This window comes from Pinus tabuliformis, chromosome 2_1, assembly GCF_031772625.1.
Source record: "Pinus tabuliformis cultivar Carrire ecotype Pingquan chromosome 2_1, CPIR1, whole genome shotgun sequence".
In the NCBI taxonomy this organism is placed as follows: domain Eukaryota; kingdom Viridiplantae; phylum Streptophyta; class Pinopsida; order Pinales; family Pinaceae; genus Pinus; species Pinus tabuliformis.
The window spans coordinates 633033738-633058349 of NC_142299.1; the positions used below are offsets into that span (position 1 = coordinate 633033738).

General features: G+C 37.1%; 1 protein-coding gene across 1 annotated transcript in view; it reads left to right on the top strand.

The window, feature by feature from the left end:
- LOC149202146 (chromophore lyase CRL, chloroplastic-like) overlaps positions 1 to 12333 on the top strand; it is a 145579-nt gene extending 133246 nt beyond the window's left edge. The window contains exons 6-9 of the mRNA XM_089403085.1: positions 7996 to 8088; positions 10828 to 10932; positions 11715 to 11807; positions 11941 to 12333. Of these exons, the coding sequence (XP_089259211.1) occupies positions 7996 to 8088; positions 10828 to 10932; positions 11715 to 11807; positions 11941 to 12084 (435 nt within the window). The 3' untranslated portion in view covers positions 12085 to 12333. The remainder of the gene's footprint in view (positions 1 to 7995; positions 8089 to 10827; positions 10933 to 11714; positions 11808 to 11940) is intronic.
- Positions 12334 to 24612: the final 12279 nt, after the last annotated feature.

Here is a 24612-nt window from a genome sequence, read left to right on the forward strand (position 1 = left end):
ACCTTGTAAAGCCATCTGGAAGTAACCACGGATTTGCCCTCAGGCCTCGGCACCACCTCCCAAACATCATTCTTCATGATAGAAGAATACTCCTCCTGCATGGCCTCTCTCCAGACCTGCTGGCTAGCTGCCTCCTCATAGCTAGAAGGCTCAGAGTCAAGGATGCTGGTAACCATCGCCATATAGCTACAAAACCTCTCAGGTGGTCTACTCTCTCTGACCGGCCTCTTCGGCTCAGCAACAGATGTGGCATCTCTCAAGGTGTCCTGAAGCCACTTGGGCTTCCTCTTCCCTGAGCATGCTTCTCCCATAGGAGAATGAAACTCCTCCTCATCACCATCAGTAGCCTGAACTCCTGACTGTCTGTCTGCTGTCTTCCTGCCTGCACCTGAACCTGTAGAAGCTGAGGTATCGTGTGAACTGTCCATCAGTGGACTCCCTAGTGAACTGCTCTGTGAACTGCTCTGCATGCTGCCCGGAGCACCACCCCTCTGGCTCGGCGAGCCACTGCTCACTGATGGACCTGACATCCTCATAGATGTACCTCCGGATCCTCCTGATCCCTGCCCACTGGATCCTTGCGACTGACTCAACTGCTGCTGAGGGTCTGGCTGATCCAGATACTCTAACTCCCGTGACCTCCTAAAGGCCCTGTCCTCCTCGAACTTCACATCCCGTCTGACAACAACTCTCCTCTGTGCAGGAATGTAAATCCGAAAGGCCTTTGAGGTCTCACTGTAGCCCACAAAGATACCCTTCTCTGCGGTGGGCTCTAGTTTGGTCCTCTCCTCCTTGGGTATATAGGAGTATGTAATGCATCCAAAGATATGAAGATGACCAAGATCAGGTTTCTTCCCAGAGAAAGCCTCCTCAGGAGTCATGTGCCCCAAGGCACGATGCGGACTCCTGTTCTGCAAGTAAACAGCTGTGTTGCAGGCCTCTGCCCACAAGAACAATGGCAACCCCTGATCATGTATCATGGCTTTGGCAGCCCCTATGATGGATCTTTTCTTCCTCTCTGCAACTCCGTTCTGCTGGGGGTTGTAAGGAACAGTAAACTCCCTCCTAATGCCTGCCTCCGCACAATAGTCAACAAACTCTCCAAGGGTGTACTCTCCTCCATTGTCCGACCTCAAGGACTTGATCTTTCGACCTGTCTGAGTCTCCATAAGAGCTCTGAACTCCTGAAACCGCTTGAAGACCTCACTCTTGGTCTTCAAAAAATAAATCCAGGTCCTCCTGGAGTGATCATCAATGAATAACACATAGTACTCATATCCACTCAAGGAAACATGAGACATCCGACCGCTCACATCAGAATGAATCAAATCAAGTATCCCCGTCGCTCTGCTGTCACTGCTGGGAAAAGGGGATTTGGCAAACTTGCCCATCACACAACCTCTGCAAGTATCAAAGTGATCAGTACTGAAATCTGGCACACCTGTAGTGATCTCCCGCAATGTCCTCAAGGCTCCGTGATACATGTGTCCCATCCTGCGGTGCCAAATCTCACACAGCTCAGAACTGCTAGCTCTGTTGTCGGTACTACTGCTCAATGCCAAAAGGGGCTGGAATGCAAACTTGTACACCTTTGCATGGCGTACACCTATCACTCTAGCTGAATCAGCTGGAGCGTCCCTGGGATACATCAACACCTGTCCTCCCCTGAACAGTACCTCATATCCTCTGTCCTCCAAAGCTGAGACGGATATGAGGTTCTTCCTCATCCCTGGCACATAAAGAACCTCTGACACCTTCAAGGGAGGTTTGGACTCCCTCTGAAATGTCACTGTCCCCACCCCGACTGCTCTAACAACTCTGTCATCACCGAGTACTACCTCAATATCAGTGCCACTCTTTGAAAGCTCTGAGAAGTACTCCCGGACTCCTGTCATGTGACGTGAAGCCCCACTGTCCACATACCAGATACCTGAAGATGCTCCGCTAATCGAGGGAAAAGCATGCTCCCTCTGAACCTGTGTGGCAGGTGATCCTGCACTAGAGGACTCACATGTAGTGAACGCAAACTCCCGGTCAAAACGACCAGCAAAGTCCTCAATCTCTGCTGAAGCTGCCACGTCCTAGTTCTTCCCCTTCTTCTTCTTCTTCTCCGGACACACAACTGCATAGTGTCCCATCTTTTGACAATTCCAACACTTCACCTTGGAATAGTCCTTCTGTGAGTTACCCTGTTTACCTTTACCTTTGCCTTTGCCCCCACCACTGCTTGTGGAAGCCTGCTTCTTCCCTTTGCCTTTCTTGCCTCCTGCCACCAGTGCTACGTCCTCATCTTGCTCAACTGGCTTGGCTGCCCCAAGCTGTCCTTTCCTGATCTCTGTCTGAATACAATCATCCCAAAACCTCTCCCATGTGGGAAGGGTCTCACGTGCACAAACCCCATCAGCAAAGTTCAACCATGAACGGGGGAGGCCATTCACTGCAATACGCACCAACTCAGTGGATGGAATGGCCTCTCCAATCGCTGCCAACTCATCTCTCACATTGGTAATCTTTGTGAGATATCCAGCTGCACTATCATTCCCCATCTTAATGTTCTTCAGCTTCTCCTTCAGGACCATCTTCCGGTTCTCATTGGTACTCTGGTAGAGATTGGACAATGCTGTCCACATCTCATGGGCATTGCTCTTTCCTCTCACATGAGGAATGCAATGGTCTTTGATTCCGTCTAGAATCAGCCTCTTACCCTTATTGTTCTTCTTTTTATACTCAGCCAACTGAGTAACATCAGTGGGCACAACAACAGAGTTCTGTGCGGTATGCACCATGATATCCCAGACTTCTGCCTCCTCAAAGATACTCTGCATTCTCTCCTTCCAAACACTGTAATTTATATGCCCATCCAGCCTATCCTCCACCCTCAATCCCAATGACATCCTGCTGTCCTAAAACTGAAAAATAGCACTGCTGTAGTAAAGATAAAACTGCTGTTTATGAAAAAATCAGCTTGCTGGAATTTTCTGAGTGAAAAATCAGCAACTGTAATTTTTCCTTTTGCTGTCCCAAACTGCCCTTCAGCACTCAAGCTCCGATACCATGTAAAAATTTCTGTTTTCCCACCCCGTTTTTCAGTTTCACCTTATTTCTCCCATGTAGTTAAATGCCCATTCCCATAACCATACATTTAACACACTGAAAAAAATAAATATGGCTGAAAACACAAATTCTGGAAATTTTTCAGAATGCTGGAAATTGCAGAAATAAAAATCAGCAATTAAAAACAGCCATTAAAACACTGATATTTTTGGTCAACTTGACCCTGGAAAAACCCCCTACAACTCTTGGGGAAAACCAGTTTGAGAGCTCTTCTTTATTTCTGAAAATTGCCTTTTTACAGTGAGAATTATTCAGCAAAAAATCAACAAGCAAATTTACAACTTATCTCCTTTCCCGTGCCTCACAGCAATCTGGAAATTACAGCAAACAGGACAGCAATAAATGCTGTACGACCTCCGTTTTGTGTGCAGAAAAATCAACAAACTGCTCCTCGATGTTTGTGCAAAAATCTGCCTTTCACTATGTGCTGAATCAGCTGTACAAATCTGCTCAACTGCTGCCTTGGAATGTGTGCCAAGCTGCTGTCTCCTTCTCCTTCCTGCTCAGAAATCTCTCTTGCTCTCTTGCTCTCCTTCTCCCAATCTGCTCATGAAAGAATGAATGACCTTTTCCTCCTTTTCCTCCTTTAATATAACTCCAAGTGACTTTTGGGTGATCCAAGTGACTTTTGGGTGATCTCTAAATCCAATGGCTGAAATAGATTTAGATCAATGGTTGAGATTAAATGCTCATTTAAATCTCACTTTCTATTTTTTAATTCACCCCACTTTAATAAAGACCCACTTAGTCATTTATTTCCAAAGTCACTTTTCCTTTCTAATTTTTCATTGACTTTATAAAAGTCACTTTAAAATTAGACTTAATAACTTTATCACTTAAAGTCACTTTTAAATTAGATTTAACTTTATAAAATTATAAAGTCACTTTAGGAGAAAAATTAAATTCTTTTGGACACTTTTCCCTAGGCCAAAGATCAAAGCCTAAGGGAACCACCTGTCCTCCGGTACCAAATTTCAACAGCTTTGTCCACATTTTCGAGAGATCATGTCCTAGTTGGAGCTAGATGTTACCCACCATTATGTGGGTGATATCCCTAGGAGAAATTTTTTCTCCAAGATGGTCCTCAGCTGACAGCCCCTTGCAATCACCAACTAGCTCGTTGTGCCATTTCTCCACCACTCGAGCCAGCCATTTGGTCTCTCACCCATCTGCCATAATCGTATGTTTGAAGGTGAGCCTCCCGAACCTAAAGGTATGCCTTGTCATTTGGTAATTGAGTATTGTAGTTTACTTATCATAGACACTTCTGGGCATGGATTAATGGGGGATTCGGTGGAAAGAATGGGCTAGGTCTGTGCTCTTGTCCCCTAGACCTTTTTTGGGTGTTAACTTGAGACCCTAGTCTCGTGGGATCTCTTTTACTGACCGTTGGGCTTTTGGGATGGTATTACATCGGAAACCCCGATTTTGGTTGCGTGGTCGTGGTCCCTCACCCATATATATTACTCCCCTTCCTCTCATTATAACCCCATTCATCATTTCTCCCACCTGAGTCCACATTCATCCATTGTGTCCACATAGGGTTAGCCTTTCCCATCCCCTTGTCCACACCTTGGGTCGGGCCTGGAATGATGCCTTGGAGGTTGATGCAGTTGAAAAGAAAAGCAAAATCATAATTGGCCACATTCAACAGGAAAATGTATCACAAAATGAAAAATATGGCCATTTAACACGTGGGCAAAAGCCAATACATGAGCTCTACCCCATGATCATGGCCATCACCCTAGTTCCTACAGGTCCTAGATGAGCCTCCTTTATGATTTAGGAACCCATGATTGTCCCAACCCCTAGTTGGCAATGAACTTCCCTACCTTAAAGGGGGTATCCACTGCTATATCTCACACATCATGCTCTTTTTCCTTGAGCCCCGAGCAACCAATTAAATAAAAATCATAAAAGGAAAAAGGCGTATAAAGAAGGGTGGAAAAATCAAGGTCAAAGCACCTCATGTACCATGATTGCTCTCTCCTATACATTATATACCTAGGTGTGGGCGTCCCTTTTACTAGCTACCCTTGTACCCCAACATGTGGCGCAGGGCTGCCCCTTTTCATTCCTACTCCATTCATCTCTTTATCACATGCCACCACCTTTTAAAGGAAGTCCCTTGGACGTACTATCCCCTTTAGAAGTAGAAACCACCTAATAGGATACTTGGTTAACGCCATTTGGAGCTTGGAGACATTAGCACATGCCAAAGCCCATTATGGAAGGCCATGCCATTATGAAGTCCCCACCTGTTGTCTATGGTTTGTAAGCTCTTTTACTTGATTTCCTTGATGACTTGTTGTATTGGAAGGCTAGGGGACGCATTGGATCTTATGCAAGATTGTAGATGGTCTCCATCTTGGATTTGGTCTCCCTATACGGGGTCCTAACCCTGTAGAGGGATACATTGGCACATGTAGGGTGTGTGTTGAGAGCCATGGGCCTCCACACCAGTAGACAACACTCCATGGATTCCCAAAGATGTTCAGAGGTTGCTCGAGATTCACCTATTGGACGAGGAAGATGCACCTGGTTCACCCCAGGCAACCCCATATTTGTACCATGCACTTGGCAGATGACTCAAGACTTGTATGTTGATGTGACATCACTTACACCATCATCTAAGCCCTTACAAATTGTCTACAAGCATCTTCAACTTACTTGGAGACTCATGGGGTCACTTGTGTGCCCTCACACTCATTTGGAGCACCATAGGTTTATTATATGAAGAACAAGGGGCCAACTCCTTGTCCATCACTTTTGGAAGTCCTATTCATCATTATGGCACTTATGGACTTCATTGGGCTTCTTAGAGAGCCCAACGACATGCATTATTGATCATTCGACCTCTTGAGAGGCTTGTTATTTTGTTTATGAGCTAGTTTGGTGGGTTTGTCACCAAAAGTTAGTTATTTGCACATTATTTTTATTTAAGGGGCTAATGTAGACTCAAATAGCTAAATAGAACTCATTTGTAGTGTATAAATACGAAGGATGAAAGTTCATTTCTCATCATCACTTGAGCTTTTCGCTATTCCTTGGTGGACGAAATTTTGGAGCATGGATGGATTTTGATGTATGGATTGTCTTTTCTTATCTTGGAGCTTCATGATTGGCAAGTTTGTTGTGGTTGGATATATTCTCTTACATGTAAGTACAAATTTAATGCTATTTATTCTTTTAGTTTGTCACATGCATTGATGATGAGATTTTCGCTATACTAGGGCTGGTTGTTGCATGCATGTACTGCGTCTAGCCACATTAAGGCTCCTAGGGCATCATTTTCTCGACAAACCACCCATAGGAAAACCTCGATCTCTTGGCCTCTACTGCGTTGGTGTCTCTCCTAGGCCTTCCCCAAATTTGAAGGAATTATGATGATGGGGTTGTGAGATATCCCAAGCCCTAGCCTTGAGATTGGTTTTTGCCCTAAGTTTCCCTAGGCTAGTTCCTCATAGGGATCATTTTGCACCTTTGAGTGAAAATCACTTCTTTGATCCCCTTCTCCTCCTTGTTTAGGTCAAATCTATCATTGGTTGCTAGACTCTTTCCGCTTGACCTAACCTGGGTCCACTTGGTCCCATGTGGTCCCATACCTTTGAAAAGTCAACTCTTCAAAAACCACTTGGGAAACCAAGTTCAACAAGGATTTTAGGGTTTTGGAAGCTCCTTTACAATTCACACTCCTTAAACCTAGCCCTTAAATCCTCATCCCCTTCTCCTAGAAAGCCTTGTACCTTGCTTAAGAAGCAAGCAAGTCCCATTCTTGAGCCTCCCTTAGGAAAGCGTTCCTGAGATCACTTCACACCCATCTTAGTTGATCTATCCTTCATAAGTGATTTTCTATATATCAGGTCTCCTCCCATTGGTGAAAGTCCGTGTGGCGATAGTGGGCTTTAGCTTCATTGTTGCTCTTGACCTAGCAAGTGCCCCTCTGGGATCCCCTGCTAGTTTGAGCAGTAACAAGCCCTACTAGCAAAACTTTTCTTATTGTGGCTTTTCTTCCAATGCCCTCTTGACGATGTTGCATGGATTCTTTTTCTGCACATAGGCATGAAGTATTATACATTAATTGAGGGCTTAATCAGATCCCAATGCATATGGCATCACATTCCTTGGGCGTTTCATTAGTATTAGTGCTCCATTCAGCAAACATTTCCTTAGAAATGATGTCGTGTCAATATTTCACCCAAAAACAATCTCCAAGTCAAGTGAAATTTACTGTCTGCGTTGCTGAAACTCTTGGATTTCAGAAGGAACTCAGTTTTTTTTAATCTGATTTTTCTTTAAATATAATCTGCTGTTAATTTGAGAGTCTGAGTGGACAATGTTCTTTCCCATTTTCAAGCTTTCCATATTTAAGCTTTTTACTTTTAGAGTAGAATTATCGAAGTGTGTCATATGCAGCTTTCGGTGATGCCACCAGAGTCATCATCTCACACATACCCAAGAACAAAACAGTTAAACATTAATACAAGCTGAGGCAGTCGCAGACATGGAGCTTTTAATTAGAAATGCTAAATATACTAGTCTTCCTGAGTTGTGTAAATGTTTGTATTACCAGTTCCATTGATTGTTTTTGATGATTTGTGGCATTGATATAAGTTCTTTCTTTCTTTTGATATTAAGCCATCCACCATGAGGAATAGGAATACTTTAGGGTTTTTAATTCTTCAGAACGTTTAAATGGTATCTTTGTATAATGTTTCTTTTCATTGTCCTCTATTTCTTATCAGGGTCTGGATTGGAAGTATTTGTAGGGAATGGGTTAGATCATAGAACTAACTCACGAGCACCATATTTGATTTCAGGACACCAGCAAAATAAGAAACTATGTGATGCATATGATGGTTTGTTTGCTGAAATGGCTAGGTGGATTCCTATGCAGTAAAGGATGTTGAAGAGTATCGAAATTTCTGTGAGCGGCCCAAGGGTCAACGTCCACAAGCAGAGGAAGTTGAAAGGGTAAGTTCTTTTTCTTTTTCTTTTTCTAGTTGAGAGTTGCTATACATGAAAGTACAAAGAGAAAAAAAATACTAGGTTTGATTACAATTTTTTCTCGCTGACCTGTCAATGTTTTATAATGGTAAATTAGTAATAGAAAACATTGAGGAAGAGGTAAAGCAGAATATGGGTGTCCTATTTTCCGACTCTTCCTGTACATAATGAAATTCTCTGATCTGCATTGGAAAATTGTTTTTAATTATTTCAAATCAGTTCTTCCAAATCAGGGAAGATGCATTTTCCTCTAGTCATGGTAAATTTATACTTTACTTTTCATTCAGAATTGCACTCTACAGGTGTTCGTAAGGGAATGTGCATCTTTGTTTAATGCTCATTTTGGCTAAAATATTTCCTTTTAACATTTAGCTTAAATAATTACTTACGTGATTTGTGCATTTCGAGAATTGCTGATATGTTTATTCTGCTCTCAATACCTACAGATGCTATAGTTTATTCTCAATTTTGTGCTAATAAGATGCTATCCAATTTAGTGTGGCTGGTTAACAGGACAAGTTGTTATCCAACCCCAACAGATTCAAAGCCCACTTGTGACATGTTTTCCCCTTGTGGATCAATTGGGGCTGCAAGGTACAGGCAATCTCACCCCCTTAAAGTGCTCTAGGATGGGATGAGATGTTTCCAAACATTTAGAAGCTCAAGAATTTAGCTAAACTGATTGTCACCAATGTTGCTGAGCATTTTCTTAGTTATGTCTCAGTGGGGGTCCATGCCAATGGGTTTAGTAGTGATGCTATCCATGAATGTGGGGAAGTATCCTTTGAGTTTCCCCATGAGACTTTCCTTTGAAAAAAAAGGATGCTATCCGTATTTTACAATTGACATTTTGATTTATAAAGTTCCATGCCTTCCTCAGTAAGCTTTCCTGCAATATCAATGGCCTAAATGGTTACTTCATTTACCCTCAGATGCTAACATATATCTGCTACCCTTACCTCACTATTAATACTTGAATGCCTCTGCAATGTATGCTTATTTTTCTAAATTTATAAGGATCACTGTGTATACTTTATGTTGTTTCAAGAATAATGGAGTATTTACCTAGTCAGAAACTGGCCTGATCTTAAGATGAGTGATTATTGATTATTAGTTGTCATCGACACATCAGTTCTGTAAGAATTGCATTCTCTAAAATACATCTTGTTTGTTCAGATTGCAGGATGGCAGAGCAAATCTACTCAATTCTTTCAAGCACTGCAGTCATAATATATTACAAATAATATCGTGTAATTTGTATATTAATGTTAATGTGCATACTCTCTAGTCATCTTTTACAAATAAAATTATCCCCTCATATTATCACATGTGATAAATGCTGAACTTGTAAGTAGGTCCGGTCTTCACAATTTATCATTATGATTTTGTAAAAAGTCAAAAAAAATTTATGAGTAAAAAATAAATAAATTATTTTTGTCATGCCCCATTTGGACATTTAAAAGCAATAATAAATAATATTAAATATTATTTTCGTATAATATTATTGGTCAAATCCCAACTTCCAAGTCGGCCCTCCAGATGACAAGTCAGCCCAGCCTTTAGAAACACCTTTTCGGATGAAGAAACCATTATATATTGGCATGATTACTCCACCATTTAGAAACCATCTCGCAGCTTCTGTAGAAGAGAAGTTCGGATGTCTAAGGCACATTCTTCTGTGGTTATACGAGCTTCTTGAGGCACAATTTTCTGTGGTTATGCGAGCTATCTATGGCACTACTTTTCTTTGATTATGTGAGCTATCTGTGGGACTACTTCTCTGTGGTATGCGAGCACTACATCTCTGTGATAAATGAGCTATCTAAGGCACTTTACTCCTGTCGACTAAGGCTGGTTTGAGGACAGACAAGTGGGACTTTATGAACAGTATTGTGGACCGATTCTAGCAAGTAAACTTACGGACAGACATATGGCATCTTGTGGACACACTTATGACAGACTTCATGTGGACAGTTGTTGCTTGGTGGAGTGCTGACTTGGCACTTGGGTAATTGGTCTATTGATCAGTTTGGCTATGACTTGGATTTCTCTTGATGACAATGATTCTATAAGGGAAGGGTTGCTGGGTTTTCCCCTTTGTGGTTTTGCCCTGGTCTTTGACCTAAAATTTTGGTCTCTTTGTGCATTGTGGTCTCTATTTTCTTTATAGTGTTATACTTGCATAATTGAATGTATAATTGCTTGATGACATAGCTGAATGAAGTGAATGCTAAAAAGAAAACATCAGTTACAAATAATTATCATGATCAGAAATTCAACTTGCAATCGAATTTCAACAATAAAGACATCACAATCTTTGGTTATTATTACTAGATGTACTAGTCTAATACCTGCCAGCATATGGGTAGGAAGCCAATGTACTCTTGAGAATGTTGTGAAAAGACTTTAAGTGACGAGTAACTTGACAGTATATTTATCAGGTCGGAAATAAGGCACCTTTAATTAGAATGTTGAAGTTCCAACTGCATACTCCAGACAAATGCTTGTTTCAAAATTGCTAGTCAATTACAGCTTCAGAAATTGTGAATTTATTATTTTAGAATCTCAAGTACACATAATAAATTAGGGGAAATTGCAATGGAGGAAAGAAATGAGTTCGATTATACTAATTGAAGTCATAACTTAAAATATATATTGGAAACCTTCTGGAAGACATTTTATTCACAATTTCAGTGCTGTTTGCAGGATATTGCAAAGCATCTGACAACAGTGTATCTTTCACGTTGTGAGCGAGGAAAGCGTTGTCTGTATGAAGGTTCGACCCCACCTGGTGGTTTCCCGAATTCATGGGTATGCACATGCTTAACGGTTTTCAAATATGATAAAATCAAATTCACCTGTGGTTTTTACTTCTACCGGGTGTTTGCTGGTTTAATCTTTGTAGGATGTCTCTTGCCACACTTATATTATTAGAGTAATGCAGTTTGTAAAATATTTATTTATTAGGCAGTATTCCTTTTTTGCGTGTGTTGTTTTACCTTGCAGACAAATATATTGAATATATTTATGTATCCTTTACTTTCTTTGCTTCAAGTGTCATTTATTTTCTCCTATAAGCTAGAGGGAAGGAATCAAAACTTTGGTTACAGTTTAAATTTTACACCTTTTGCTGTGCAATTAGCTTCATTCTCTTATCCTTTTTATATGATTTACAACTAGATATGGGTTTACTCCCTCTGCTTCATGGTTTACTCCCTCTCTATATTGGTGAAGTATTTTTGCATGGTTGCTGTAGTGCCTGCTTCAAAAACATCTATACTGTTTGTTTCTATAATGAAGCTAATAATATCAAAGGAGGTTGATCTATACGAGTGCAACACACTTATCAGATGGATGATCATGAAAGAACTTATATTCTTTTATTGTATAGATCTAGGAGATTTGCAATCACCAACATGGAAAAGATGTCCAAGAAAGTTTGCCAAGCATGGTGGATTTTGGGGATTAACACAATAAATAATATTTATTGACTAAATGCATGAAAGTATATGTGAACTCCTGCTCTCTGGATTGTATCTTGTTTTTTATGGCCAGACATTTAATTTATTTTTCACCTTTTTAATTACTAGCAGAACGGTGCAACTCATTGCACATCAGATCTTACGATTTACAAAAATGGAGAAGTCCACTGCTGGGACAGAGCCTATGATGATGAAGGAACTCAGGTAAACTCTTTAACGAAAATACTACTATTGATGAATTTAGTTACTTTCTATTGTCGTTATATAGCTAATAACTGGAGAGTATGGTGTTTAAGGTAAATTTTCGACACTTACTGAATTCGTTTGATATGAGCAGGTTTGGGGTGTAAAAGATGGCCCTTATGAGTTCAAACCTGCAACAACTTCAAGTTCAAATGGGTCTTTTCTTCCATTAGATTTTTCATCTATTTCTTTAGGCAAGAAGCTGGATGATAAATCATTTGTAGTTGATGGACCTTGAAGAGTACATACTTTTCTCAGCAACTAAATGGTCTTATTTGGGGAACATCGATTAGTCTGTCTTTGACATTGCTTCTTATGATACAACAAAATGGCTAATATGTATAACCTTGATGTAGATAAACTCGTATAGTTTGTATAGTCTATCCTTTCTGTTTTTCCATCATCTGTTTGATTCGATATTTAAACAATTTGTAAATGTATAAAATATTATTTTTGTATGAGGAGTTAATTGGGGTTTATGCACTTTTGCTTTGTTCGTATATTAACAAGGCAAGACAAACAATACTGCAGTGAAATTTGCTGGCTATATCTGCTTAAATGTCTCTTTTATTCATATCCTTCTTATTACCCACCCACATGTCTGGTCCTAACCTCAGTAGAATTTCTTTCTCACAAGAATCTAGTTTGCCAGCGAGTAGCCCTATAGTCAGCTTCAGATGCCTCTCGTCTGCTCTCCAATCAGTGTATTCATTCATCAATCTTGCTCATCCGATGAAGGGGCTCGTATATTGTGAGGTGCATTAACCATTTTTGTATCCAAGTTCTTTCATTTAATGTTTAAGGTTATTCCAGTATAAATAAGAAGTTGAATTGGATGATAGATGGCTATTGGTTGTACACTTGTTGCCTTGCTTCACCTTGGTGGTTATCGCTTTCGCGTAGTCCAATGTGACCACTTTTAGGGCCTCTCTTTCACTATCTAGGAGGGGCACAAATAGGAGGATTTGCTGATGGTGACATTCCATGTTATCCATACTTAACACTTGTCGTCATTCCCCATTACTTCGTTATCATGTCTTTTGTTTGGTTGTTGTCAGTCACTCATGTTGGTTCATTGTTGGTCTTGTCCAATGAGAAGAAGGGGTTGTATATACCCGAGGTTAATGCAACTGTAAGAAAGAAAGAGCATTAGCCAAATGTTAAAATGCAAATGAATGGCAAGAGATGTAAAGCAAGAAAAAACCAAGTTAAAACCTAAGCTCTACACCCTCTTATATAACCACCTGTTCCCAAGAGTATCCATGCATATCACGCCTATCAAATGAACTCTCTATGAACATCTTGACTCCCATGAAGCAATAAACTTCCCATCTCAAAAAGGGGATATATTATTATTACCTAATGCTCAATGAAGCTTGTCAAATAAGCTATGAAGAAAGAAAAGGACAAATATTGGGGCTTGGAAAAACAAAGGCGAGGAAGGTAACTTAGGGAAGCTAAGCGTTCCCTCTACAAAGGCACCCATGGGTAATGGTTTGATATAACATAGCATAAGAGTATGACTCCATTCATGAAGTACAACCTAGTCCATTTCATCCATCACTTACACCTATCTTCTGGAAGGGTCGGCCTAGGAACTATGGCCCCCCTTAGGATTGGGAGCACCTAATAAGGCCATGTAATAACCCTCCCATATTTAAGTATGGTAACTTGTGTACAAATCATAAGCTAGGAAGATGTTTGAAGATGATGCTTGTGTGAAGTACTTTGATGCCTTCAACATTGAATGTGGCTCCCTCTAATACTCTTATTGTTCTTGCACCCATGATGATTCATCCCTATTGATTCTTTGAATATGTGTTAGATATTTGCTATTCTTCTCTAACACTTCAAAGAGTACATCTAACCCATTTGATGGTGATTCATTACACTTTGATAAAGGACATTGGGCACTTATTGAGGATCTTTAACCTTGGGATGACCTAACATAGTTGATAACACCCTCATCTCCCCCCAAAACCAAGGACATTGTCTATCAAAGCCAAGATGTTACCTTGAGAGCAAATGTATCCCAGTTACAACAATACGCCCATAGGTTGGCATTGCACTTTCTTTATGGTCGTCGCCATATTTTTGGGGATATTTGATGATGATGATGACATGGGATCCCTTTGGAGGGGATGGTACATTATTCACCATGATGATGTCATGCCCTTGCATGATGATGTCCTCTCCTTAATATGTTTGACGTTGATGTGAGCACCCTTATGGATGATGGGTTTGAGTAATTACACTAATATTCTTGAATATTATTTAATAATTTTAGTTTTTTCATTAACATGTAATATATGTATATTTCAAACGATAAAAGAATAATATTAAATTAGGAAATCATATTTTTATGTTTATTTAATTTACATTGTATATTTAATCATAAAAAACAAATAATTAATTTCCACAGATTTGATTCTAAATACATAGTAAAACTAATGACATGATTCGCATTAAGACAAGAAGTAATATATCTTGGTGTGTAGAGCAATTGACGATAAAGTGTACTATTAATACACTTCTCATATCAAGGTTGTGGATTTAGCTAACCAAAAAAGGAGAAAAAGTATCATATTTTTTTCACTAAAAACCTTATACATGGGTTAAGTTAAATATATATGTCAATACCAACTTAAGTTATAATTCATCTCCATGATACTAGCATCAACAATCATCTAAATGAGTTGAATATGTTGATATATTATAATGCATTAAAAGTGTTAATTTATGCTATGGCAATAAGTAGAAAATATATGATTTTCTTTTGGACAAGTGTTGCCACATAACCATGGCATTAAAAGTGTTAATTTTTGCAATGTCAATAATTAGAAAATCTATGATTTTCTTTTGGACAAGTGTTGCCACATAACCATGGTCAAATCAAAAGTGTTGCCACACAAAAAGGGTGGAAGCAAAGTCTACAATGATATACAAATGTGCTCATATTGTGTGTGGATTAAGTTGAAATTTGTTCATAGCAATTCAACGGTATGGTGAATAGTATCTTTGTTTACAAATGCACAAATACGTATCTTTGAGCTAGTAGCAAAACCATATTAATTGGTTTCTGAAGTCAAGGAGATAGAAAATATATGAAGTAATTGTTTTGTTTGAAATTGTAGAAACAATATTCTAAAGAGAGATTGGGTTATTGCATAGATTACGGGATCATTATTAGAGCTTTTTAGTTTAGTTGAATTTAGACTACCATAATTTCATAAATAATGCATATACTATGTAGAAACGAAGGCTTCTTGTAAGCAACACATGTTATGTATACAAAGGAATCTAATTCCAAAAGCATACGACACATATATATGGTTAAGTAATTATTTTCTCAACAAATCACATATATGATTTGGATTTTGATATGAGGAACTTTTATAGTTTAGTTGAATCCTCAACATATTACATCTATGATTTGGAATTTGATATGAGGAACTTTCATAGTTTAGTTGAATCCTTTATTGTTTCCTTGTAGATGAGTAGTTTCTTCTATTACATCCTTTTCTTGGTTTCAATTTTTAAATTTGTGAAGTGGGTTTTGTTTATGATTTTTTGGGTAAGAAGTTTCATCACTTTATTTTCCCAGTTCCCTCTATTGTAGTATTTGATTGCACGATTGATAATTTGTTGATTCATTTTTTAACTGTTCTACTTCAAGAGCAAAAGTTTTTTTTCCTCATGCCTCTCTATACTTAGAATATTTTTTAAAAATGTTTAAATCAAATAATGGCCAATTTATTGATTATCCCTTTGTTCTTCGAATCATATGAGCAAGTAATGCACAAAACCATCTAAATATTTTGAATGATTTTAGTTTGTTCAATATGATCTCTTAATTGTAATATTTCAAAATATTTATCTATATAGTGACTCCATCAAATTGTCTCCATGATTACTTTTTTTCACATATATATCCAATAGTTAAAACTTCTTTGTTAGGTTTTGATTGTGATTCTGACTTTCAAAATTTATTGTGCCCTCTTTTATCAATCCTTTATGACTTTTGATGTTATTGACAACTTAAAACCACCCCATAGAAAGTTAATTAATAATTTGAAATCCTCTCATATGAAATTAGATTTTTTGAAATAAAGTTAGAATGCAACACTTTGATATCATTCAAAATTTATTGTGCCCTCTTTTATCAATCCTTTATGACTTTTTCATTTTAGTAATTAATGGTGTTATTGGCAACTTAAAATTATCCCCTAGAAAATTAACTAATAACTTAAAATCGTTTCATATGAAATTAACATTTTGGAAATCAAGTTGGAATGCAACTCTTCAAAACCATTGAACAATCTTTATAACTTCTGTAAGGATGCACTTTATATTGCCACATTTATTTATTGCACATACATTTCATGTATAATTCAAGTTGAACAAATGTTGTTTTTCTTATTTCTAATATGAGTAAATGTCAATCATCCTATTTCATATTCAAGTTAAATAAATGTTGTTATTCCTACTATTTAATTCATGCATTTATTTATTAATTAGATCACTTTAGGCACCACATCTCAAGATTTAATTCTAATTTATTTGTAACATCTTTGTTGGGTATGTATCATTCTTTGCACGACTATCTCCATGTGTTATACATTGTTTTGAGTGCAATAATGGTGTAATAGAGAGGTGGAATCCCCATTGTGTGGGGGGTTTGTGGGTAGTGCCTAAAAAAAATGTTTTTTGTATTTGTTTTTGTAGTCTTCAACATTGTTTTCACTTGTAGTGATTTTGTTGTGCTCGGTGGTTCAACTCAATGTTTTGTAGTTCCGATTAAGGAGCTACGGTTGTATTCTAATATAGGGTAAATGAATTAGCGATTTATGGACGTTGTGGGATATACATATTGTATTGTAACACTTAAAAAAATAATATAATTACTTTTTTTTGGGTTTTTTTGATTTGGATTTCTAGGGTAAAAGTCTGCGTTAATGTGTATGTACCATTGCATCATTTTGTTTTTATTGAAAATCAGTTTGCAACACTCAACTATACATGGTTAAAACCTAAAACCGTCATGATTTTATTAAACACCACTGTTTTCAATAATCATAATTGTTCAAAAAAACTGTTCAAAATTTTGCGTGCCTATTACAATGAATTCAAAGCATCTTGAGGTTAGAGTAAAAGGAAAACAAGCTACAATAAAAGGCAAAACAATCTAATGTGTGTAATTCATTCCTTTTCAAGGGAGCTCTCTCTATTGTGATGAATTTGTTTGGTGGCTTTTTAACTGTTTTTTGACTTTTTGTTTGACAAAAATATTATCTTTAGTCATTGATTCACTATCCCTTCCACCACTATTTTGTGTGAATGCAAAAAATCATATATTATAAGAGAGGATGATTTGTTTAATTCATCCATAATATGGTGTGGATGTCAATACCCACATGGTGGAATAGAGCTAATTATATTTTGCGGATTCTCTGCTATCCTTTTAGCCATTGAGTTGATATCTCTTCATAGGTTGATTTATGTGAATGCAAAATATAATATATTAAAATAAATAGAGATATGTTTGGTTCATCTATGATATAATATATATGTTAATACATATAAGGAACACAGTGTGTTGTACCCAAATCTTGTACAATCACTTTATAGATTAAGCTCTAACCCAATTTGACACTACTTTATTCCTATTAGCCTAAAGTCCATTACAACTTTCACATATGGCATTGACACCACATCCCTAGTGTTGGTTACTTTGATGTTCATTATAACCAAATGTAAAGGCAATGAGTGATGAAATGTTGGTTTTCTTATTGATGATGATTCAATATTTTCTATGAAATTTGCTACTTGGCAATGTTTGCTAATAAATGGATGTCAATTTTTGAGTTGATCACTGTAACAAACCAAGTTTGTTTATGCACATCAAATAGTCCAAGATAATTGGGATGCATTGAAAGAGTCTATTTTAGGAATAAATAATATATTGTATAAATGTATGGATGAGGAATATTATGTATATATGGTTACAAATGAGGACTTTGTTTATATACTAGGCAAGGTGCCCCTTCACGAATAATTGTCCTTTAGAACATGTCTCTTCAATAAATAATTATTATTTAATTAATCATTATTATGATTATTATTATTTTTATATATTATTTTCATGATATTGTCTTCTTCAGAAAAACTGTCCTCAAAACTTATTGTTGATAATGCATGTCACTTGTTTCTTTCTATTGTAATCTATCTTTATCTTTCACAATTCTTCAAGTTGTCATCTTTGATGATACAAGATTATAGGATTCTTTGAGTGATAAACACAATTGTTGAATTGAGAAGGGATTTGACCATCTTAAGTTAATCTTCTATGGAATCTTGCGGTTACTGGATACTTCAAATGAAGTTTTATCATGAGATTGAGCTATGCTGACATCAATAGTCTTCGAAACATAGGTCCATTGTTTCCTTTCTATATGATGTTGACATGTTGACTGATGAAGGTCTCTGCTTTTAAAATGAGGACACTGATAAGGATTTCTTGTGACTTGATTTTCGTTCATCATGCTTTTGGTAATTTCCCGATTCACTTTAGGTACTAATGTTTTTGAGTTGGTTACAGAATCTTCACTTGGAATTTTCATCGATTGAACTACAAAATCTGAGTATGCTTTAGCTTTAATCGAGTTTGGACTTGTTTGAACTATGAGGTTATGGGATCTGTATTTGTTCATTTTTTTCAACTTGAATTTCCACATTTGAATATTTCGATGCTTCCTTCTTGATAAACTGTTGTACCTTGTTTTCCAATGAATTATTGCCCTTCTTAAGTTTCTTAATTTGTGTCAGTGATTTTTCAGTATGGCCCTTGAGGAGAGAAACTTCATCTTTGTCTGCGATAATTTTGTCAACTTCCTTTTGCATATTTTGCTGAATTGATTTTTGTTTTACTTTCTTGAAGGATTACTTTTGAGATATCTTTTATGGATTTTGGTGATACTAAATCTAGTTTCAATGTAACTATTTGTAGCATTATATTTTATTTCTTTTAGGAAAATGTTAGATTTTTATTTTTATTTATTTTTATTTTATTTTTTTTCTTTCTTTATATTTAAAATGAAGGATTTTAGCATTTCCATCTAAAGTGAACCCAAAATAATGTCACATTGATCACTCCACAGGAATCGAACAAAGATTTGTGATATAAAATTATAATCCCAAATGTTTAATTGTAAATTGGTTATGTCATATTGTCTTTTATCCTAGTGGTCTAATTTTGCGGTTACGTTTGACTGAGGAATCACCAATCGGTTGTGAGTTTAGGGTTTATATAATTTTTATTTTCAGTAGGAGAGATAAAAATAGTAATATATTTCTTGCAAGAGTCCCCTTAATTTTAAATAGCACTAAAGCCAAGTTGCATGAGATTTCTAAAAATATTTCATTGCTAATTTCCAATTTATTTTTTGAAGATGAACTTAGGCTTTTAAAAGTAACCATTTTAATCTTTATAATAATACTTTTTTTCTTATAATTCCCCACTTTATTCGAAAGTTATTTTGATTTTACTCATTTTAAAATATGAATCAAAACTTTGGAAATCTTTTAATCCTTCAAAATATATATTTTTATAATATAACTTTTTTTTTGGGTCATAAACCTCCCTTTTTTTTTTTTTTTTTAACTTACCCTTACTTTCAAACTTCAAATACCTCCTTATATATTATTTTAGTGCGTTTTCAAAAAAAAAACTTTTACATGGTTCTCAGTATTGTAATCCTCTGAATAACTTCAATTTAAATTTAAATACCAAATGTGATAATTTTTAATCGAAAATATAATTGTCAACCATGACTTACGAAAGACATGATAATTGGCCTGTAGAAACCCTACTATTGGTGATATGACAATGTATTGAAGTTAAATGAACATTTTCATATATATACAATAGAGGCTGAGGCGACCCTCGGTAGTTTTCGATTGTTTTTATTAGTCCCTGCCCCTTCAGGGCTGCAAGGATTCTTGTAATTGTTTTTCACTTTCATTAGTCCCTGTGCATAAATCAAAGTTAATTTAACCCAAAGTTTGTATAAAACACCTTTTTGTCAACTTAATGAGGTTTGCTTACTATTTCTGTTTTTATTTTAAGTAGAAATAGATTACTGAGTGATCTATCTTCACTTATATTTCTGGTAAGTTTCTTTGTAAGTGATTTCATTCAAAGGAAACATGCGCAGAGAAACAAGAAAAAATTGATTCCTTTGTTGAAATATGGTCAAAGCAAGAACAAATTGTTTCCATTGTTCAAATAGTCGGTCAAATCTGCATAATTTGGTAGTGGCAGTGATTAGTTGCTCTAAGAACGACAGGTTGACTGTGCTGCTGTGGTGGAAGCTAGCTGGTCACATAGTTAGTGGCAGTCGTGGGGTTGCGGTTATTTCCATTTTATTTATTTATTTATTTATTTTTTTTTAATTTTTAATTTTCCACATAAGTTTCTTTTTATTTATTTATTTTTTAATAGTCAAAGGATTGATTTTTGAATGTAGAACCTCCAAAACTTGTGTCGTTAACAACTTCAATTGCAATGGCAATAAACTTGACAAAAGGTTGATGGCCAAAAGCAGGATCAAAATGACTCTGTTACCAATTTAACGAACAAGGTTTGTATACATGCGTCAAATTGTCAAAGATATTCATAATATAATGAAAAAGTCCAGTTTAGGAATAAAAAATATATTGTATAAATGTATAAGAGATTATATATATATATATATATATATATATATATATATATACAAATGAAGGCCCTGCTTTTTTTAATAGGAAAAAACTTAACATCTTCATTAAAAAGGCGTCTGATACAACAAAAGAGGACGCATATCCTCATAGAAAAACAAACATATAGCCATGATTGGCACAAAAACAAACGTAGTTTCCAGAATACACAATGAATCCTACAGTTATGAAATGTAACTCAGAATTCTAGCACACACCAAAATAGAACATCCAAACAAAACTAGTAGTGTGACAAAAAAACTCCAAGAAAAAACTCTGAATCATAGATCGAAGCCCTTTGTGTAGATTGAGACATGCAACAACATTTCAAAAAACATATTACCAAAATAGAGGTGCAATCCGCGTTTAGACAGGGCACTCGCCTCCCTATTTTGTTCCGCAACCACATGAACAAAAGAGATGTCTCTAAAGGAAGGAATGATCTATAAGAGGGGGTACATCGAGTGATGAAGGAGGGGAATTTCGAGAGAATTCTGACCGAACACCCATTTAATGCAGGTTTAGAGATCTATAGAGATGTCTGTTGACACGACGAATTTTCGTTGTGCCAACAAGGGGAACCAACCCGATCGCAGACCCCAATTAGATCCACTTTCGTTTGGAGTGGCTAGTTCCAACGGGTTTTAAAGGATCCCATAAACTGTTATAGGTGTTGAAAGATTGCTTCTTGGAGGAAGACTTCAATTAAATCAACAAAAGAAATAGCTAACCTATGTGTATCAAATCCTATCTACACTAATTCTAACTACTTATGCTAGTCCTAACTATTCTAATCTATCCTGTAGGAGCATAACAAAAGGGGGTTAAGCATCATATATAGATTCCAAGTCCTAATGAATCAATTACTGGTTCATAGATGAACAAGGCTGTATTAAATCTTAATTAGAATCTAATTACTTTTACAAGAATACACATTCCTTTCCATACAAATAAAACTTGCAACTGATGTTTAACAAGGTTTTGAATCAACAACCGCTCACGAATTAACCATGGTAACAAATCATATTTGAATAACCAAGACTAGTCACGAACTATCTGTTATCAATATGCACAAAAATAAATCATATTTATATTTATACTAGCAACAACACCCTAATTCCAAACACATGAAACAAGAGGAAAATAAATCTGAAAAAGGCTCCTTCTTGACCCAAACAATCTTCTTTATTAGCACAATAATTCAAAATCTGTTCTGCCCAAAAAAAAGTCCTGTACCCATCTCTGGAGGTAATACTTATGCAAAAAATACTGACCCTCCGTCTTCCCCCCCCGACTTTCCACCTTCCTTCTCTTTTCCATATACACATTAAAATATAAAGATGTGGAATCGATCGGTGAAACGACTGACACGTAGAGGGCATATCTGCTGGAGCGCTTCATTTCCTTCGGAAATGAATAGATGTTGATTAAAAGAGAATGACTACGTGTCATCTCTTCGCACTTGTATTGAGCGGACGTTATTCCCTATTATTTCCTGAAGGAAACTGAAGACACTGCGCTCATCATCCCACATTTGGCATGATTGAAGGTGTGTTTGGAGGTAATAGCATCTTGATGGATCAACGCTGTCATGAGTGCTTCCTCTTGACATAGAGTGTGCCTCCGTTATGCACCATGGCGGTTCGTATCCCTTTCTTGCAGAGTATGTCTTTGCAATATCGACATCGGTGGTGCAAAGGTGTCGTCTTGATATAAATTGCATTTATCCGTTACCGATCCACTCGAACGCGCCACTCGTCTCTTGGTCCTCGCCTACTGAAATAGTTCATATTAGCTATGATTATGAGAAATATGACAAACATGCCTATAAACACAAATCTTGTTCTTAATAACACTTTTATAAAATCAAAAGGAATAAGTGTGAAAGAATCGGCCCTTGGTTCAACCAAGGTTGCGATGCGATCAAGTTGCAATCGCACATCGCAGGGGGCAGTCATATGCAACATCACCCCTCATCCCGCCAATTGCGATTGGCTAGACCCGAAAATATATGTGTTGCGTTTAATAATCCCGGCAGGTCCACCATATCGCATCGTGCCTTATGTATAAACGTTGGGTTTCGCTGATTGCAATTTGAGATTAGGGAGGCGGACAAGTGATTGCGATAAGTGATGTAATGGCGGACCCAAAAGGATATGGGCATGGTTAATTGCATTTGAAGTCCAGAAGGTCCTCGCTTATCGGATGCAAAAGAGGAAGGCTCAGTGTAACTGCGGAACTTGAGAGATTGCGATAGCGATAAGGGAAGGCATCAATAAATGTATAAAGACCGAAACAACGTGGAAAGGGTAAGTTAAATGTGCTTGCAAAGTATTTCTATTACAAAGTGTTATAACAGAAATAAAGTCGCAATAGAAGGTTTTGTGGGTTGAGTCCACATACGACCATAGTAAAGAGTGGGGTTGGTTATATGTGTAGGAATATATCACCATGAAGGTTTATGAGGATTGAAAAAAGTCCTGATGGAAGATATGAATGAAGGGCTAGACTGGGTTATAAATGAATCATGCCGTAGAGATTTATTCAGGGGGGTCTTAACCATTAAGAGTTGAAGATTTGACTTGGGAGAGAGTTAAAAGCCCTGGGATAAAAATAGATCATTCGGAGAGTTATTATTAAGAGAAATGAAAGATCAAACTTCTAGGGGACCCATTCAAATTTGCCACCAGAGTAGGTTTTAATAGGGTGGTGATTGTGGCCACAACAAATGGCGAACTGCTGGGTGAACCAATTATCTCTGTTACCAAATAAACTTTTGATCCATAGAACATCAGGGTGTTAAGGTAAACTTGAAATGTAAACTGTATAGACAGACAGGCATGGGTTCCACTTCAACATTAATTGCTTTAGGTGGGATAAAGACAAATAACTTCTACTTACTAATAGGGTTTTGATAGGAATTATCCAATGTTCATATTATGGGATTTATTGACTTTCCTTTACCTATTTTATACTTTCAAAATCCTTTCGGGGCCATCACCGGTCTGTCAATACGTGTTTAGGTGTGTACCTAAGCTTTTTATCGCCCATCAAACTTGATGTAGATATGTTTATCTACACTTTATGTAAGAATTTTAGTGCTATACTTTCGTACGATTGAATGGGGCGCAGTCATGGCTCATGCCATATTTTTTAACTGCTTAAGCAAGGTTGGGCTTGCTGTGTCAACCGGTACTCTGAGTCCAACAACAATCCCTACTCCAACCGGCTTCCCAAACAACTTGTCCTTCCAGAGTGGCACAAGGACTCAACATTTCATTTTATTTTACATAAGTCCTTCTAGTTTCAGGCACAAAGACTAGAGCACAATTAAATTTGCCACAGGATATACGACAATGAGCTTAGCCCATGAGAGGAGGTTTACTTGTAGATGACAGATATTGGAAATTTTAGTGTGGTGGAAGGAACCAATGGAGAATGGCTGCAAACCTCATAAACAAGTATAGGCTAGGTCTGGATGGGATTTTAAAATGCAACATTCCGCCATGCCAATCCAGCTATGGTTACACATTTTTCGTTTTCTAAATATGCCCCTACATGCTCCAGGTATCCAGGTTATAAACAGATCCTACCTAGTTCCCAACAAATGCTAATGAGTGGCTTTGATTTGAATTTCACCGCTGATTTTCTAGTTCTCATATGCTCATTGAAAGTTTGCTTGATTTGCAAGGAAATGGCGAATTTAGGATTGGCAGACTCATCAGCAGGTTACTGAGGGAGGCAAAAAGTTGATGGTGGGAAATGTGGGCAATTTGAAGAGAGTTATAAAGGTGAAAATGAGATTGAAGGACCGAAATCAATTGGCTGCAAAGGACTGAAATTCAAAACAGAAGGAAAATAAACTTTGCAGAAAAACAAGAACGGATGGGATGAAAATATAACTTAATCTAACAACAAAAAATAAAAAGAACCCTAACCTACTTAGGAGGTAACCACCATGTGGTGGCTACTGCAAGTATCTCTTAAGATGTTGGCCATTAACAGGGAGTTT